Genomic DNA, 19,358 nt, shown 5'->3' with positions numbered 1-19,358 from the left:
TAACGAAATTGCTGATGGGGATTGGGGAGATTCCACTTCCGTTGTCCCCAATTGCTATAAAAATAGTGCACCTGGTGCTGTAAACTATTGCTCAACATTTTGAACTTATTGACTGAATTGTTAACGATTTCGATCCCGAAGAAGCGATGGTGATGTTCAAAATGCTTCAACACGAAGAAGATTGCGTGAAGATTTGATTTTCATCAAATTTTATTTTTCTTGTATTTCCGAAACTATTTTGAAACTGGAAACCAAGGAACTTTCTTCAGAAACAGTGACGGCTCGTCAGGGTCGGCCGGGCCGACCCAAAAATTATCGGGAAATAGAAAATAATTCTAGATATTCAATTCATTCAAACTCAATCGGAGTTATCGATTTCGATATCCAAATTCCCTCGGTAATGAATATTTCCACTCAGAACAGAAAAATATAGCTCATACCGGCTAATATTTTCTTTCGGACCCACCTAATATTCGATTTCCAAAGCATCCAGCGTTGTTATTCCCTTTCATAAATTGTAACAAACCACAATCGTAAATGGTTACTTTTCGTAACATCACCCCAAACAGGTTATTCCAGAATTGTACGTAACACCGTAACATTAGGTCTGAAATGTAACACAAATGTTACAATTATACAATTGCAACCCCTGGAATGTCACTGAAAGCATCTCATCACGTTAGGTCGGCCAAGAGCCGATGGCGGAACCAGCGCTACCGAGAGCGCTACGTAAAGGAAAAGATACTACGACATACGCCCAGAATACGACCACTCAATAGAACGGCACAACAACTCGATGTAAGGTCGCTTCCCAATACACAGGGTCGGCTGGCCGGTTATCGTATTGCAGAGCGTCAAGCAGCAACTTTTCACAGTTTATTTCAAATATTTGATAATTAAATGAATGGTTAATTTATGTATTTATTTATATTTTTATTAAATTATGAGACATTATGTCTCAATCAGAAAAGAACTCATTTATATGCCGTTCGATAGTAGCTATTGATTTTCAGATCATGAAAATATAATTAATATATTCAAATGAATGGTTAATTATGGGATATTACGTCTCAATCAGAAAAGAACTTATTTATGCCGTTCGATAGTAGTTAGGTATTGATTTTCTGATCATGAAAATATAATTAATATATTCCTAACTTCGAAAACATCCTGATTTCAAAAGTTCTGTAATTTCGAGGGAGAAAATTCGCGAGGAAATAAATAATTCTGCGTGCTTTTCTTGGGAAATAGACGAAACAACGGATGTTAAATGTTTTTGTCAGATGTCAGTAATTTTCCGCTTCGTTCGAGAAGGTAAAATATCCGAACGATTTTGGGGTTTTTTCGATGTTAGTAAAGGTCGAACCGCGAATGATATTTTCAATACCTTGTTGGACAATTTTAAAGATTTCAATTTAGCGACTAAATTAGTAGGTCAAACATATGACGGGGCAGCTGTGATGGCGGGGGAAATTAATGGGTTACAAGCGCGAATAAAAACAATTGCTTCTCAAGCACTATTCACGCACTGTTATGCACATAAATTGAATTTAGTGTTACAAGATTCGACCAAGAAAATCAATGAGTGTAGCGTGTTTTTTTCGAATCTTTCAGGATTTTCGTCGTTTTTCACTAAATCAAGTAAACGCACTAATATTCTAGACGAAATTTGCAAAAAAAGATTACCTTCTAGCTCGGAAACTCATTGGAATTTCAAATCTCGCACTGTAAAAACAATATTCGATAAGAGAGAAGAATTAATTGAAGTTTTTGATCATATCAGCGACAATTTAGATGAATGGGATGATATTACAATACGTGAAGCTACCGGTCTGAGGAAAATGTTGAATGATTTCGAATTTTTGTTCATTCTCCACTCTTTTAATTTGATTTTACATACACAGATCCCGTTTTTTCTATAATCCAGCATAAGTTATCAGATATAACTTATTGCAACGCCAGAATCACTTCTTTATTATCGACTCTGAAAAAATTTCGCACAGAAGATGAGTATTTCATTCGCTCATATTCAGAAGTAGAAAAACTCCCAGAAGTAATGCCACCGAGTGCTAGACGTCGAAAACGTAAAATAGATTCCGAAATTCAGCTCACGGATAATTCCTCAATGAAACGGCTTTTTTGTGAAATTCTGGATTTAATTATAACTCAAATTGAAATAAGGTTTGAAGACATTTCATCACTTCATTTTTTGGAACTAATGAATTTTAATAAATTTGATATATACGTTCGTAATTTTCCGGAGTGTGGCCGACCCACATCTCGAGGGCACGAGCCGTCACTGTTCAGAAAACAGCACACAAAATTGTGTGTTGAGCATCCTTCAACTGTTGAGTAGTGAACAGTGAAAAAGATCATCAATGTGAACAGCAAAAGATAACCAAGGGAAATAAAAACACAAATATTATTATTTATTTCACCCCAACTTAGCGAGTATATGTTCTTGTATTGTCTTTTTTCTTATTAATAATGACTCCTTAAGGGGTTGAATTGCGGAAATTGGAATTGCCTGTCACCTTTCGTGAACTATTAGAAAGTATATATAGAGATTCGATTTCAAGCACAAGCTTGAAACGACCTAACGGATTCGTTATATATGAATCAAACCTTATTGTTTCAGGCCATTCTTCAACTCAAAATTTCAAAATTACAGCAGACATTGTGATGAAATACATATAATGATAAAGCAATTTTTTCAGAGGACGAACGCTCAAAAATTTTTCACTTTTTGAGCACTTTTTCTTGAACTTATATCGCGCTATCATTTCGTCACATAATTATTTCAAACTTTGAGTAACCACAAAAAATTCAAAAAGAAAAAAAAATATTTAATATTTCAGTGATCACACAACTGATGGAGTACTTTTCTCATTTTGTTTCTCAATAAAAAGGCTCTTCCCCTGAAAAATATAAAATCTTAAAACTGAAAGGTCTATAAGAAAGTACCGAAAAGTTAACGCTGTTTATTTCTCAATTGACTAAGTCTTAATAAAATATTATTGAAATCTTGATACTCAATTTCGGATCATCCTACAAATATTAAGGATATTGAAAGAGAAAAGGTGCTCTGAAGGAAAGCTAGGGGTTGTGCTTGGGTTCACAAATTCATAGGTCATGAATGTGGTTATGTACCTACACAACTACCTAGCCTATTTTATTCTTTTTATTGTATTACCTACCTAATACATATATTTTCTTTTACTCAGTGAATAAAGTTATGATATTCAAACAAAAAAGTAGAATGTATTTTTGTTTGAATTTAAATGTAATTATTTAAGAAGACAATGAAAAAATGAATACCTGCGATCTACAAATCTATCTTCAACATAAAGTAGATATGTATTATCTACTTCATGTTGAAGATAGATTTGTAGATCACCACATCAACACACCATCTTCGTTTTAATGAACTAATACACTTGTGAAATAATAGTTTTATAAGCTTGGTGGGTAATGATTAGGAGCTCCAGATTATTGGTTTCTGGATCCATATGTTCTCCTCAGAGTCATAACACACTGATTTTCGTATTTCCTTCTTGAGGTTGAGTTTTCCTTGTTAAGGGATAAAGGGGGAATTTTTTATCGTCATTTATGACACAAGAAATATATTTCAAATAGATAATCGATATGACTAAGTATGAATTAATTGCATTCAAAATTTTTGGAACTGAATGGAGATGAGTATTGTAATTGTAATAGAATTTTATTATTTTATCAATTGCTTTTATTTTTAAATAATTAAATTCAGGAAAAAAATTATTTAAATCATGGATGATTTCAATTGACAATTAATTAATACAAAAACATTTTCCATTCTAATTTACATATTAAATACTAAAATATACCTAAGTATAAATAAAACTAGCGAAATTCATTGATAAATATTTACAGTTTATGAAAAAATGTATCAAATTTACAATTGAATACAGATCAATTAACTTATAAAAAGGAAGATAGGCTTCAGTCTAAAAACCACCTCTGTTGGGACCGCCCCTTCTTGGAATACCACGCCCTCTACCGATTTCTGGTCCACCCCTTCCTCTTGATCTGCCCCCTCGAGGACCACCCCTCATTACCCCTCCTCTCCTTCCTCGCTGACCTCTGAAGTTGTCATTATTCGGAGGTCCACACCTGAAATTATCATCAGGTGGTCCATTTCTGAAATTATCACTATTCAATGGTGGACCACTCCTGAAATTATCACTATTTGGCGGACCACTTCTGAAATTTACATTATTAAGCGGTGGACCACCTCTAAAATTGTCACTATTTGGTGGCGGCGCACCTCTGAAATTGTCATTATTAGAAGGGCACCTGAAATCATTATTAATAGGACCAGTTCTGAAATTATCACTGTTAGATGGAGCACCTCTGAAGTTATCAACACCTCTGAAACTTTCGTTATTCGGAGGCCCACGAAAATTGTCCTTATTTGGAGGTCTGAAATTATCATTCATAGCACCTTTAAACCTGTCAGTTGGAGGTCCAGGCCTGAAACCGTCACCCATAGGCCCTCTGAAATTATTGGAAGACATATTCCAATTTTCATCTTTTTGTCCAAAAGTTCTTTCGTTCCTATTGAAGTTTCCTCCACCTCTGAAGTTAGGAGGGGGTCCTCTGAAGTTTCTATTGTGTCCTCTAAACTGATTGGATTGGCCGTTTCTCTGCCAGCTTCCTGGTTCTTCATAATAATCTTCCTCATAATCTTTATTTTCTTCAAATGGTTCTCTGAAGTCTTCATCTTCGCCATATTTGTTATCAAATTGTCCAAAATCTTCATCTTCCATTGCAATGTTACCTTGGTTCCTCATGTTGAAATCTCTGGATCTCAATTCCATATCTTGCCCAAGGTTATTTCTGAAATCGACATCCATACTTATGTCAGCATCATCGTCTGCATTATGAGTGTTTGCGTTTCTCATCCAGAAATCATTATCACTATTTCCAAAAGATGCACTTTGTGAAACAATACCAGTTGTTGCCGGGAGGTTTCCAGATAAGGCTGCTTCTTTATCTGCTGGATCTATTAGGTAGTCTTCTTCATTGTCATCCTTTATTGGCATTACGTCATGTAGTTCCTCTATTTCACCTGAATCGATATACTTTTGTAGAGCTTCTGGACCATCTGCAATTGCTTGCTCAAGCTTGGAGCCAGCTGAAAAATTTCTCTGTCAATTCATTTATTTCTTTATTTGTGTATCTAGATTGCTAAATATCCTTCTACGAAAGAGAAATGAAACAAAGTTTCCAAAGTAGAATGTAATACAACTAATTGAAGACAAGAATTCACTTAAATAGAATAAATTAAACAGTGATATTCCTTTTCAACAATTGATTTAAGTTCTACACTGAATAAATAAATAAAATATCATTTTATTCCAACATAAGGATAAATAAATCAATGTATTTTTTTCAAGACTTCTCTGAAATACTGCCTTTATATTATCAGTTACTTGAACTCAAAACAAAAAATTCTGCATGTTATGTGCTAAAACTATGTAGTACTATACTGAATGGTTAAGGGGCGTGTAGAATCATTTCCCACAATTCAAACTTTCTACAATGATTCTGCACATTAATAGACCAATGAAATTGGGCCTTTGCAAAGTTGTTCCTATGGAAACGCAGAAGTATATTCTGTCAACAAAGCCATTTTGAAATAAATCAATTCAAAGTTTTGCTTTCTATGTGAATGTTCACCTTCTATTCATAATTGAAGAAAAAGTATATTGTGCAAAACTTGCAAAAACCAAATTTCTTACTATATATTTATGTGGTTGTGGCTTTCGCCTTCAGGTGGTGGCTTCAAAGTTCCACACCAGCAATGTTAGTTTTTTTACATTAAACACTAAATATCTATTTTTAACACAAATAAGTATCATTACTTACGTTCCACAGGAATTAATTTTCCATACACTATAATGGCATTTGGGGTGATTTTTTCTAAAGGTACAACTCCTGGAGCGTTTTCAACAAGGTGATTGAGTACTTCTGTAATAGAACCAGGATTTTCATCTGAAAAACATTTAGGGTATTCTAAAATGAATAAAAGGCTAGTGCATCACTTCGTTGAACAATCAAAGATTGAATCAGTTTTTGAGCGCTTGTTCATCTAGCGTTATATAATTTCGTTACGATGTTTGTAATTTTCGAATTTTGAGCAGTTTGTCCCTTCCAAAATATTCTTGAAATTTTCAAAATTTCGATCGAGATGCAATTTTGCCTTTGGAGTATCAATATCAAACTCCATGCAAAATGTCATGTCGATCGCATCACTACAATCAGAAAGAAAAGAGAAAAATATCGGAAAATAATAGTTAATATTTCAGTGAAAACATTCCAACCCGAGTTTTGTCTATGCCAAATTATTACTCCAATGTTCATGCTAAATTTCAGGAAGACCACATCAACTGAACCCCTTGTCTGATGAAATAATTGACAACAAATAATCCTAACAACAATTTCTGTGGTTTTCAACACATGAATGAACAAGCGCTCAAAGGTCTGCTTTCATCAATTTGTGATGCGATGTGATCAATTTTACTGATGTGAAAGCAAAGAGATTTTTGTAACTCAATGCACGTTTATATTTTCATACAAAGTTTAACAACACAAAATATATGGAATATATTTTTGGGTTTCTGTTAATGCTTATATTTCAATTTTCGAAGTCGTTTAGAATTTGAGGGATTTTCTTACCAACTGCACCAGTCTCATTCCACTGAGCTTGGAAGTTACGTGGGATGGGTTTACTAAATGGTACCTTTTTAGGTTTTGTCTTATCTTCATTTGTAACGCTTCCTAATAAATCCAAGTCAAGACCTGGGATAGTTTCATTAGCATCTGAGATAAGTGAAGTTATATCAACTTTGTCTTCTGGTCCCATACCAGGTATAACAGATGATGGCTCTTCGATAGCTGAAAATATATTGAAAATTTTTACCAATCATAATTATCACGATAAATGGACATAATACTTTCCACTAAATCTGAACAAAAAATTCAGTTGTAATTACCTGCCATATCTAGATCCTCCAAACCAGCAATACCCCCTGGGAGAGTATTAAGATTGTATTTATCACGCATTTGATCTCCTGGACGATTCCGTGTCCAAAATTTACTAGTATGATCGTTAGAACCGGAACATAATATATGTCCTAAAGGATGCCAAGCCAAAGTCCAGACAATGCTGTCATGAGCCTGTTCAATAGCACCTACCTCTTTGTCAGCTCTGAAAAATCAATTTGAATAACTTTAATATTGTAATTCAAATTACAGGGTTAGGATCATTGAAAATATCAAAACTAAAAATTGAATATTTTGTGTATTATTTTAAACTTGAATTAAATTATTTGGAACAAGATAGAAATTCGACCAAGACTACTATCATTAGAAATGTTAGGTAATGTATTTTATTATATAGTTTTCAAGTATACCAAAGATAGAGTTAAGCATTGTAATTACTATTGATATAAAACAATTTCACTTGTATACACTGTGCGTTCATTTAAATTCGTGGTCAAGAGTGCTGTGGAGAAATTAGAGTTGATTTTTCGTGATTACAAGTAGCGTTCAGCTTGTGCCATTTGACTAACATTTGTTTACATACTTCGAATCTGGGAACTGGGTACAAGCTAAGCGCTACTTGTAATCACAGAAAATCAACTCTTATTTCTCCAGAGCACTCTCGATCACTAATTCAAATGAACGATTGTTATTATTGAATATCATTTCCAAGCTTCGAGTAGAACTTAGCGTTAATAGCGCCCTCAGAACCACATAAACTTCAAGCAGAATATCAATAAAAAAAATAAGGAAAGCTCCGGCATGAAGTCGGGAGCTTTTGATCGCTCGTTCATCCATACGCCAATTGCATCCCTGGAACGACAATAAGCTTCTGACTTGACATCAGTACTTTCCTCATTTTTTTATAATTCATCATTTCTAGCCATTGTTTTATTGAATGTAGATTTTTGTCATTCCTCATTATTTTTCAATTTATTTTAGTTTTTATTATGATTATGGGTTTAATAAGAGTTGTTTACTGTTCGAATAGAAATTTAAGTCAAACGTTCAAAATATAGCGGGTGTCATTTGAAAAAATATTTTCATCGTGATATCTCATGAAATATCGGTTTAGAAATGAAAAATTTCCAACAAAACAAAGGAACTAGTGTCTCTTTAATCCTAAACTGTCTTATATAGCTGCACCTTACCCCACATGCCAAAACATAATTGATCCATCTGAGCCACCACTTGCAAACAAACCCTCATGAACAGGATGCCAAGCAACACTGGATGCTTCTTTTTTATGACCTCTGAAAGTTTGAACTTCCTGAGAAAGATTCCTCAAATCAAACAGTTTCAACAGATGATCCCTTGACGCAGTTATGAGCCAATTGCCGTTTTCATTCCATTTGAGATCCATAACTGTTAACTTGTGTGCATGCCTGAAAAAAAAAATCTGAAATTAGAAGAGAAAATTTGACTTGACTCTCTGAAAGAAGGGTTCCTTTTCCATATAATCGTTATTCAAAATTACAAAGAAATAGTTGGATACAAAAAATAAAGAGATATTCAATAGAATAGAAGTGACAAACACTTTATATTGGCTAGAATTCACATAAAGCATAATTAAACAACTCTATATTTTCTTGAAAGCTTCTGTCTCCGTTGATGGAATGATAAAAAAATCAATTAAATTAAAAAAATCCATAGAAAATCATAGTTATATTAATTCCTTTTTTCTTTAAATTGTAATAACAGCTTTCAACTCCATCGTGGAAAGTAGACATTGCCAAGTTCAAATCAACACTATTATAGGGAGTTTTATATGGAAACTAAACTTCACACTGCAATACGTCATATACAGGGTGGCCATTTGAAAACGAAACAGACGAGATTACAGACGAAATAAAGTTTTTCGATAGAAATGCTCGGACAGGTCGATTTCTGTTTCGAGTGGGACAACTTAAGATGTAGGTTACGGACGCATAGCGCTTCAACCCTTGCTACTACAACCCTCACTACTACAACCCTCACCCCCAAATTTTGAATAGGGAAGATGGGGTGAGTGATACCTCATTTGAAAGGTATTTTTATACTGATTTCAGCACAGTAATTGTTTTTTCATTTTATGCATTAGTTCTCGAAATATTCTCAACTAAGTATTTGAAAATGAAGTGGTGTTTTCATGGCACTTGTAGTGTTTTGTGAAAAATCGACATTTTGAGCTTCAAAACAACCATGACTGTGGCTTCCTTCCTAACTAACTAACGCATGAATATTTCGAGAACTAATGCATAAAATGAAAAAACAATTACTGTGCTGAAATCAGTATAAAAATACCTTTAAATTGAGGTATCACTCACCCCATCTTCCCTATTCAAAAATTGGGGGTAGGGGTTGTAGCAGCAAGGGTTGAAGCGCTATGCGTCTGTAACCTACATCTTAAGTTGTCCCCCTCGAAACAGAAATCGACCTGTCCGAGCATTTCTATCGAAAAACTTTATTTCGTCTGTAATCTCGTCTGTTTCGTTTTCAAATGGCCACCCTGTATAGCAGTTGTTCAATATAGCTGGAGTCATAAGAAACTATTACTATTTTACTGTATGCACAATAAATACTTACAGAGTTGCTAGTGATTGTCCTGATTTTGGATCCCATAGTTTAATAGGTTGTTGATTGTCTTTACTACCTGATACAATCAAACTTTTCTGAGGATGCCAATGAACACATTTTACATCTGCACCATGTCCTAAAAATGAGGGATTTTAAATTTTCGTACAATAGCTCATAAACACTTTAAAAATTGCAACTAAATCATAAATAATTTCAAAGATATCTTTGAAGTTCCAATTTAATGGAATACCAATAAAACGGTAATCCATATGTTTGGTTTATATGAGAAAAAATATTTTGTGTTCTGATAATAATGTGTTTCAGGAACATTTTATTCCATGTAAATCATATTTTCATGGAGCACTATTGATATTATCGGAAAAAACAAACTTACCTCTCAAAATTTTTTCTTCTTGGTATCGGAAAAAGTCCCAAATTCTCAAAGTACCATCATCAGAACATGTTACAAACTTGGTATCCGAAGGGCTGAAGCTAAATACACGTTTTCATCATTAACAAGACAAAAAAAAAACAAATTAGCATAATATCAACTTAATCTCTTTATATTATGATGATTCGTAACAAGGAAATGAAAAATATTATACATTCTACAATAGAATTAATTTTTGCTTCAGTACATTTCGAAATAATACCAGAGCATTGATTAAATTTTGAAAAGAGAATATCAAACTGATTTCCAAAGCAATTTAAAGATTATAAAATGGCTAAACTCAATGTAACTTATTACATTACTTGAAACAGGGGCAGTTTCTAGTGAATATCTTCAAAATATAAGAAAGATATTATTGGCCACTTTCCCATCGATGTTATGAGGAATATTTTCCGTTGTTTATTTTTTAAACTAACTTCCAAAAAAATATTGATGAATTTTTCATCATAAACCAAACACAAAAAACTTAATTTCTTCATTAATGAAAATGCTATTCCGAATATTACTTCATTTATTTTGAAAAATTATTACTGCTGAAAACCTAACGTCAAAAAAATGATTTCAGACAAATATTATCAATTAGTATTTATTCCAATGAGCTCATATCCTCTTGATCAGAATTGACCTACTCCTTCCTTTGTTGTACTAATCGAGTTCTTCACTAAAGAAAAGTGACAAATCGTCGGCTAAGAGTGTAAATCTGCTATGTCCATAATGAACAATTTTACATGAGACCAAAAAAACCGTACAGTACAGTGTTATAACAATAATAATAAGAGAGTTTATTCATGGAAATACATTCAATAGAGTTTATTGAATGTATTTTCATGAATAAACTCTCTTATTATTATAACACTGTACGGTACGGTTTTCTTGGTCTCCTGTAAAATTGTTCATTATGGACATAGCAGATTTACACTCTTAGCCGACGAAATAATGCATCATTTTTACTACTACAAAACAAATTAATGAGCTCTACACTTATTTCGAATATATTAATAATTGTTTGAAAAAATTATATATTGATGAATGGATTTCATAAGGCAAAACACGAGTTATTTGCATTCTCAAACAAATAAATTCAATTCACAGGAAAAATTAAACCTATTTTATAAAATAAATTATATAACAATTAGAAATCGTCAGAATTAGAGTTCCCAAAAATGTCATTATTCTTTATTTGAAAATGTGCAGCTGTGATTAGATGATAACATAATGTAAATAAAAATCTGCATTACTGTGAACAATTTTATTTCATTTCTTCGGAGAAATAAAACAAGTACTTGTTTTAAAAATTTTTTATTCATACATTCCTGCCAAGAACCGTGAGGGCAAAAAATGAAAATACAATTTCAAACATCTTTCCAAACAATCTATCTAGAATTTGTTTGAAAAAATATCTGAAATTATCTCCGAATTTCAATTTAAGAATAGAATTTATTTAAAAAAAATTCTACATCACGAGTACATATCACAGTTGGTTCTTAATTATCACAGCATCAGTTTACTCGATTATGAAAGACAATATGTCTATTATTGAACCATGAATAAATCATCAGAAAACTATCCACACACCAAAATGATATCTCTTTTATAAACTAGGTTTTGGACGATTGGAAGAATTTTCAAACTTTTTCATAGCCATTTGAATGTAACCAATTGTTTCATTCCTTTTTAAATATCTAATTATTAGGGATACAAACAAATATAAATCATTTCATTGATAACTCTATGAATTCAACTCACTTGCTTAATAAGTACTGCAAGAATTCACTTCATTTCACTTTGATATGTGGACATCATCTACCTATTTATTCTACATTTAATTTTAGGAAGGGGTGGGTGTAATTTATTGAATATAGCCATTACATGATAAAATAAAACGAAGAGTAGTTGTAGATACCTTATGCCTCGTAGAGCTTCTTTATGGGCTTGAAACATCTTGACATTATTCATATTAGACTGCCAGTATTTAACATAACCTGCATGATCACCAGTAACCATCCAGCTGTCATTGTGGCTCCATACCATTGTTCGTACAGGGCTATCATGTGCCTAAAAATAATTTCAATAAAAAATTAAGACCCTAAACTCAAACATATACTGAAAATGGTGATGATCTATTTTGAAATTACTTAAATTGCTTTACTCACCTGTAATATAGTTTCAAAATTGAAAGTTAGCCCATTCCAAAGTGTAAACTCTCCTGAACTAGCTCCAGTAACTAACCTCCTTCCTTCAGGTGTCCAAGCCATGCAAAATATTGGACATCTCATTTTATTTGTTGCAGTTTTGACAAATCTTGTTGTAACACAATTAATGGGATTATCAGGATAACTAGGTGGTGGCATCATATCAGGATAATACATAACATCGGGCTGTAAAGCTCTTCGGTCCCTACTATCTCTTTGCCATACTCTATTCTAAAAAAATTATATTCAATAATATATACATACAACACTAGGTTATGATATAGTTCTCACCTCAAGCTCTTTGATGATAGCTGAATTATAGTCAACAGTCTTTCTCATTACAGATTTCCTTAAACGTTTTCCGTCAAAATCCTCCAAAGTCATATTACCAAGAGGTCCTGGGAGAGGTCTTTGAAAATTCATAAAAGGTTTAAATTGTGGTCGATTTCCATAACCTACGAGTAGAATTAAAATAGAAAATAATTGATGAGTATAAGATAATTTCGAAACTTACCCTGAATTGGAGGTACCACTATATTCGGAGGAGGACCACTCAAATTCGGAGGTGGCATTGCTAAGTTCGGCTGAGCAAATTCCATCTTTTATTTTAATTTTTAGTCAATCAGTAGAAGTAATAACTAACACCTTAGTTTCAGTAACTAAAACAATACCATATTACCGATAAAACAGTGAATCATTTCTTGAAGTGTGGGCATTCAATCAGCATGATTCTAAAACGAATAAACGTCCTTGCTAACTTTTCAATATTAACACTAATAAAAAGTGGACTTATTTTCAAAATTATTAAAAGATAGATTGACCTAACATTAACTCGTGTAATCAATCCAAATTCTTCAAGATGGAAGACGTTAACTCATAGACATAGAAAAATTATAAAATTATTCTATGCTCTTCTTCTTCTTCTAGTGCTTTCACCGCTAGTGGAGGCCAGCGATGGGCGAGTTCGGAAAGTCAGCGCTGTTGAACGCGCTGAAAGCATAGAATTAATGAAACCATAGTTCAATGGTTGAAAGAGATGCGATTGACAGCGCTGAACAGCTACGTACCAGCAAAATGCTGGAGAAATAGTGCTGCATTCTATGCTGAATCATAGTATAAGCATTGTTTAAGGAGAACAATGCTTAAGCAAACCTTATGCCTAAAATGAAATGTGGCGAAATAAGGCCATTATAATTCTTGACTGAAGGTGGTTGTCATTGTCATCAATTAAGATCCATTCACCCACGAACTTACAATCACAAGATTTGTTTCGCGTTTTCTATATTTTTTATAGAAAAATTTATTAAGTCGGACATTTTTATGTGGGCCATTCTGTGTAATAAAACCCCATAATAAGTCGCATTGATTTTCAATTCTATGTCTATGCAACCAACCATAGATAGAGTAACCAACTAACCAATAAATAATAACAATAAAATTAATGTTTTATGAATTAGTTTTTCGTGAAATATCAGAAAACTATAAGGAATAAGGAACATTCAGAAAATGTCTCAAGAATCGAAAATTTCCCTACATTTAGATGTGAATAATGGAATGGACAGGTACTTAGAAATATGCATTATATATCAGCTAACAATTAGGGGTCCGATATTTATTCGATTAAATATATTCGTATTTGGTTAAATATTTGTGAAAGAACATGTGAAAATTCTCCTCAATCTAGATACATGTATTTATTTCTCTTTGGAAATAAATATATGTGAGATTTCTTTATCCGATTTTTACATTATGTTCTAGAGGAGGTGTAATAGCTACAATGGATAGTACTATACGTATAATTTCACTTCCAAGACAGAAGTTCAACAAGTGTTCAAGTTAAAAAAAAAGTTACTTTTTATTTTGCATTAATTCTAAAACAACTGAAGATTTTGATGGTGCTCCCAATAGCCAAACTTCTCCAAAGTAAACATTTAGTATTGTTTGCATTTTTCAAATATTTGCAGTGTTGTACATTGAAAGGCAAAAGTCGCTGTTATAATACAATAAGCTGAAGATCAGCATTGGCAAGAGGTAGGTCACTTGGCTTGTCAAGATCCTTACAAATGCACGAAGTTAACACACTGGCGACCTGAAAGGCAAAACATAACGTGAGGTGATCGTAAATAAGATGGATTGATAATATAAAAATTCATGTTGGAAATGCTTGTGGGTGAGGACAAATCAGAGTGGATAAATTTGAAGGAGGTCTATGTCAAGAAGTGGATCAATAACGCCTGAAGAAGAAGATAGAAAGATTATTTTTATATTACAATGCCCCCAACTTGAATCCTAAAGGCACTTTTGCAATTTTTTTGATGGAATTGAAATTTTTGATTATTATTTTTCACTAATGGCCTTGATTAAACCTCAAACTTCACGTTTGGCAATTATAATTCTGTTGATAACAGTTAGAAATAATTCTGCTGAGCTTCTCCCAAACCAGGTTCTCAGGTTTTTCAACCATGATGTTCTTCTTCTTCCGGGTCTTCTCTTACCTACTACTTTCCCTTGAATTATATTATACAGTAGGGAGTATCTCTCTTTGAGAAAATTGGCCTTTTGGGATTTGATTTTTCATTGAAAAAAATACTTGGAAACCCACGGGATTTTATTGAAAAATCGGATAAGTTGGTAGATTTCCAAAGTGACCACCATTGTTTTCAATACAGGCAGTTAAAACACTTATTTGCATAAATTTGTTCTTATATTCTTTAGCATCTATCTTATCGGCTTGTTACACCTACTCTTGAACAAACTATTTCTGGGACTTTTCTCCCGTTTGTATCGTCCTGGTATATATAAAACGAATAAGTATACAAAAATGATATTTCTGTTTTGTTCAATTTTCCAAACATTTGCTTCTTGAGCTACTGTTAGAATGTAGGAAAAGTTACTCTTTTTTAATTTTCAGGGTAACCGAATTAGTTCAAACAAGACTCATTGAATGTGGTTGGAGGGATCAAGTGAGATTGGCTTGCCGTAAGGCAATTACTGAAAGTAAAGATAAGCAAGTACCCACAGTGGATGAGTTAATAGCTACAGTTACACCTAAAGCAAGAAGTATGGTTCCAGATTCAGTTAAACGAGAATTACTACATGAATTAGAAATGATTCTAGTTAATGTTGATAGGACTGGTTATGCAAAACATTTTTAACATGTTTACCAAGTTTAAGTTATTATTTTCCAAATATGGTAATTTTCTTTTCATTTGTCTTATTTGTGATATTTTGGGTTATTTGACTGCAAATTAATTTATATGTTGCATTTTTTAAAACAACACATTCTAAAACAATGAATTCATTGTGAAATTATATTTTCATCCAATAAATTAATCCTAAATAATTTTTTCATTAAAAAGATTCAATGTGTGTGATTGAGTTTTGTGTAAGAAGCTCCTATAAAACTGATAATTCTTGGTGGTTGTTATGGAGAAAACAGTAGAGACTCGATAATCCAGATCAATTAATGCTAGGGCTAATCCGTATTTGTGAGGAATCCGAAATATCGCGTCTTACAATTTAGTAGAGATGCAATTTGAAAAATGGTTTAAATAAATATAGAATTTATTCTCGAAATCACAAAACAAATATAGTATTTGAAATAATCAGGTATTGCACATTGTTTTTAACTGTAAGAGTAGAAGAATGCCTCACTATAGCTTTCTCCTGTATATCTTTCAGGAGCGGAATATCAGTAATTCCAATATTATTCTCTTCTGTCCATTGCAATCCCAATGTGAAATATTTCATTGCATTGGCTTGCTTGATTTTGTTTGGGTTGATATCGACTTTTTCATCACTGCTGGTCTTATCATCTATAGTCTCATGCTCAAGATCGCCACCTTTATATCTTTTTCAGCATCTTCAACTCATTGATTTAGTTCAACATTCAAATGAACCTCGCCATCAATTTATGTCAGCATGTTTGAAATGTCTTGATAGTCATGACTTATTTGCTGTATTTTTTTCTGTAATGAGTTTAGGGGAATCAAATCATCTGAATCATAATGAGGAAAGTTGCCTGATAAAAGTTTGTGCCAACACTTTTCTAAAGAGTTCATTGTCACTTTTTGCCATGAATTATGGAGTAAACAAACTGCATCGAAAAGATTTATGCTCTTAATGCATTTGCCGACATCATCCCCTTCTTCGACTAAAGAATATGTGCTAAAAGGCCTTTTCAGTAGTGCAGGTTTGTTAATTTGATAGCATTTTGATCTAATAGAGACTGTATCAAAGCTGTAAAGTTTGGCTGTGGAAACATACCGAAGTCATCCCTGCGTTTCCACTAGAGACATACTCCACAGGTAGAGTTTTGTTCCTGAATTCCTGTGGATTTTTTGCTTTCCCATAATGATAAGAGGTCGAAGTTTATCAGTACCATCGCCGTTTGTACAAGCTAGAAACGTGATTCGTTCTTTGCTTGATTTTCTGCCGGGTGCCGTTGCTTCGTTGGTGTGAACTAAGGTTTTATGAGGCAATAACTTCCAAAAAAGGCAGGGCTTGTCAGCATTATAAATTTTGCCGGAGATGGAGATCATGAGCTTCTATTACTTGTTTTAGTTTAGGCAGAAAGGGAGCTACAGCAGTTTCATCATTTGATAATTTTTCTCCACAGATTTTAAGATGTTTCAGCACATGCCTCACTTTTTTGTTTTATAGAATATTTCCCTCCTGTCAAAAATTCTATGTAAATGGAATGCAATTATCGAAAATTACAGCGATAATTGCATTGTAGGAAGCAAAATGGCACTGCGATAATTGTTCTGTTCATAGATGCATAGTTTAGTTTCTATGAAAATGAATCTTACACAGTTCAAATCTATGGAATAGCCGCCTTGGTGGCAGTAGTGGGATGGTTCCCGACTTCCATAGCTAAGGTACAGGGTTCGAATCCCGGCAAGGGCATGGATGTTTAGTGGTTGTTCAAGAGAGAGAAATAATATAAATTGTATGTTGACATAAGGATGAATGCGAGTGTGAATTATATGTAATACATGTGGAAAAATTAGGAGAAATCCAACAAAATTGTGACTGGGTACATAACCAAAGGTTAAGCCCAATAAGCGAGAAAGAATGAATGAATGAAATCTATGTCACTTTGACAAGTGAACAGTTTATTCGGGAAATACTCCCCCGAATTACACTCGTGCATCAAAATGAACGGATAATTTCGCATTCCAGCGTGTCTCCTTTGCAAAACTGCATTCGGTCATTTTCATTTTTGGAGAAAAATGAAAACGAACTCATGCAGTTTTTATGACAACGCGCTGTCATGCAAAATTATCGGTGATTTTGATGCACTTGTGGAAATACTTACGAATATTTCCCTCCTGTCAAAAATTCTATGTAAATGGAATGCAATTATCGAAAATTACAGCGAATATTTCCCTCCTGTCAAAAATTCTATGTATATGGAGAACAATTATCGAAAATTACAGCGATAATTGCATTGTAGGAAGCGAAACTGCACTGCGATAATTGTTCTGTTCATAGATGCATAGTTTCTATGCATCTTACACAGTTCGAATCTATGGCAATTCCATTCTAAATCAGTTTGACAAGTAATGTAACAGTTTATTCGGGAAATATTCCCCCGAATTACACTCGTGAATCAAAATGACCGGATAATTTCGCATTCCAGCGTGTTTTCTTTGAAAAACTGCATTCGGTCATTTTCATTTTTGGAGAAAAATGAAATCGGCGTTCTTGAGGATTTTTTTTCTAAGGGACGGTTTTTTCTCATGCGAATGAATACATTTATTCCTCTTGTGTAGGTTTTATACCTAGCTGAATCCTGTTCTAAGGAATGAACTAAAATGCATAGAAAACCTGGTCTATTCATACCTGTAAAACTTTCAGGCACAAAATGTATGAAAAATGTATGTTCGGGAAACCAAATGATTTTAATTTCATTTGTTCGCGCATAATGGTACCAGGGGGGTCTCCCCTCTCACCATTTTCCTGAAGGAGGGAAATTAAACACGCATGGTCGGTCGAAGAGAAGAAGAATCATCCTACACTTATAGTGTGCAAGTCGAGATTTCATCATACACTGCTTTATGTTAACAATAAGACTCACTCAATCAAAGCATCAACCTCGACTGCAACTACCATCACTTCTGATTCACTAGGCCAGTCCAATTCGCCTAATAAGCCAGACTGCTCAACCTTTGTTGGTACAGGTTTAGTACTGAAATCTTCTCGAGTTCTTTTATCGACTGCTTGTGTCCATGTTGAGCGTTGCAACCGCTACTTTGCAAAATCAGCAAAATGTCTCTTTCCAACAAGCTTCTTCTATATAAGCCCACCATTCGGCCGGTCATATCTTACGCATGCTCGGCTTGGGGATACGCCGCAAAGATTCATCTGCAGATTCTTCAGGTCGTGCAAAATACGATCCTGAGACGAGCTGTAAATGCACCATGGTTTTTCAGCAACGTACGGATATATGAAGACCTGCAAATACCATTCCTTGACGACCATCTAAAAGATCTGAGCGTGAAGACCTTCAGTAAAATGGAAAATCATGCAAAACCTCCTATAAGGAAGGCTATGATGAAAAAGCCCCTAGGAAACACAAAAGACCGAAGATGGCACTTCCCTAGGAAGTGTATGTTAAGGCCAAACTCTTACTGGCACAGATATTGTGTAATGATTTGCAACGATTTTGCACGCTTCATTCCATGTTACGCTACTGGAATTTTTGAAGACGCGGTAATTTGTCAATTAATCGTATCATATCGGGTACTATCGGTCGGAACGCAGATGCGCGTTTCTGGAGAGAATTTTCTGAAAGATTTTCAATTATTATTGACACTTCAGCAAGAATAAGTACCTCAAATTCAGATTTCAGTCATTATTAATTTAATTTGAGATTCGGAATCTTATTTATCGGCGAGAATTGTGTCGGGATTCTCGGTAAGTGTTAACATGAATATTAGTATTCAACAAGTAATAATCTCACCAGAATGAATCAATTTAATTTGAAACAGTAGTTTTTTTTTAGAGTCATCCATCTTGTCGAAACGTATTTCAGGTTTGGTAGAATTCTTTTTGTGTCAAATAATGTCAGC

The 19,358-nt window shown here is 33.6% G+C and overlaps 2 protein-coding genes and 1 long non-coding RNA gene across 4 annotated transcripts; 1 reads left to right on the top strand and 2 right to left on the bottom strand.

The window, feature by feature from the left end:
* Positions 1 to 3,705: 3,705 nt before the first annotated feature.
* On the bottom strand, positions 3,706 to 13,159 carry LOC123679024 (pre-mRNA 3' end processing protein WDR33). 2 transcript variants are annotated; one of them, XM_045616338.1, is made up of 11 exons: positions 12,797 to 13,159; positions 12,574 to 12,737; positions 12,244 to 12,513; positions 11,994 to 12,145; positions 10,034 to 10,131; positions 9,649 to 9,775; positions 8,235 to 8,468; positions 7,035 to 7,249; positions 6,718 to 6,936; positions 5,908 to 6,033; positions 3,706 to 5,173 (listed from the first exon to the last, which is right to left on the bottom strand). In XM_045616338.1, exons 1-11 carry the CDS (start codon positions 12,879 to 12,881, stop codon positions 3,984 to 3,986), a joined length of 2,880 nt encoding a protein of 959 aa, XP_045472294.1. In that variant the 5' UTR covers positions 12,882 to 13,159; the 3' UTR covers positions 3,706 to 3,983. The 2 variants fall into 2 exon arrangements, with proteins under 2 accessions (XP_045472294.1, XP_045472295.1); XM_045616339.1 differs by having other exon boundaries at positions 5,908 to 6,009.
* A 512-nt stretch (positions 13,160 to 13,671) lies between these two features.
* Positions 13,672 to 15,651, top strand: LOC123679026 (enhancer of yellow 2 transcription factor). Its single transcript, XM_045616341.1, has 2 exons — positions 13,672 to 13,844; positions 15,194 to 15,651. The coding sequence occupies exons 1-2, from the start codon at positions 13,789 to 13,791 to the stop codon at positions 15,435 to 15,437; spliced, it is 300 nt and encodes a 99-aa protein (XP_045472297.1). The 5' UTR covers positions 13,672 to 13,788; the 3' UTR covers positions 15,438 to 15,651.
* LOC123679027 lies at positions 13,960 to 17,453 on the bottom strand. The gene is made up of 2 exons (XR_006747341.1): positions 16,549 to 17,453; positions 13,960 to 14,371 (listed from the first exon to the last, which is right to left on the bottom strand). It is a non-coding gene; the product is annotated as an uncharacterized LOC123679027 (long non-coding RNA).
* Positions 17,454 to 19,358: the final 1,905 nt, after the last annotated feature.

This window comes from Harmonia axyridis, chromosome 4 (assembly GCF_914767665.1).
Source record: "Harmonia axyridis chromosome 4, icHarAxyr1.1, whole genome shotgun sequence".
In the NCBI taxonomy this organism is placed as follows: Eukaryota; Metazoa; Arthropoda; class Insecta; order Coleoptera; family Coccinellidae; genus Harmonia; species Harmonia axyridis.
Note: the sequence above shows the minus strand (reverse complement) of the source record. Positions and strands in the feature narration are given on the sequence as shown.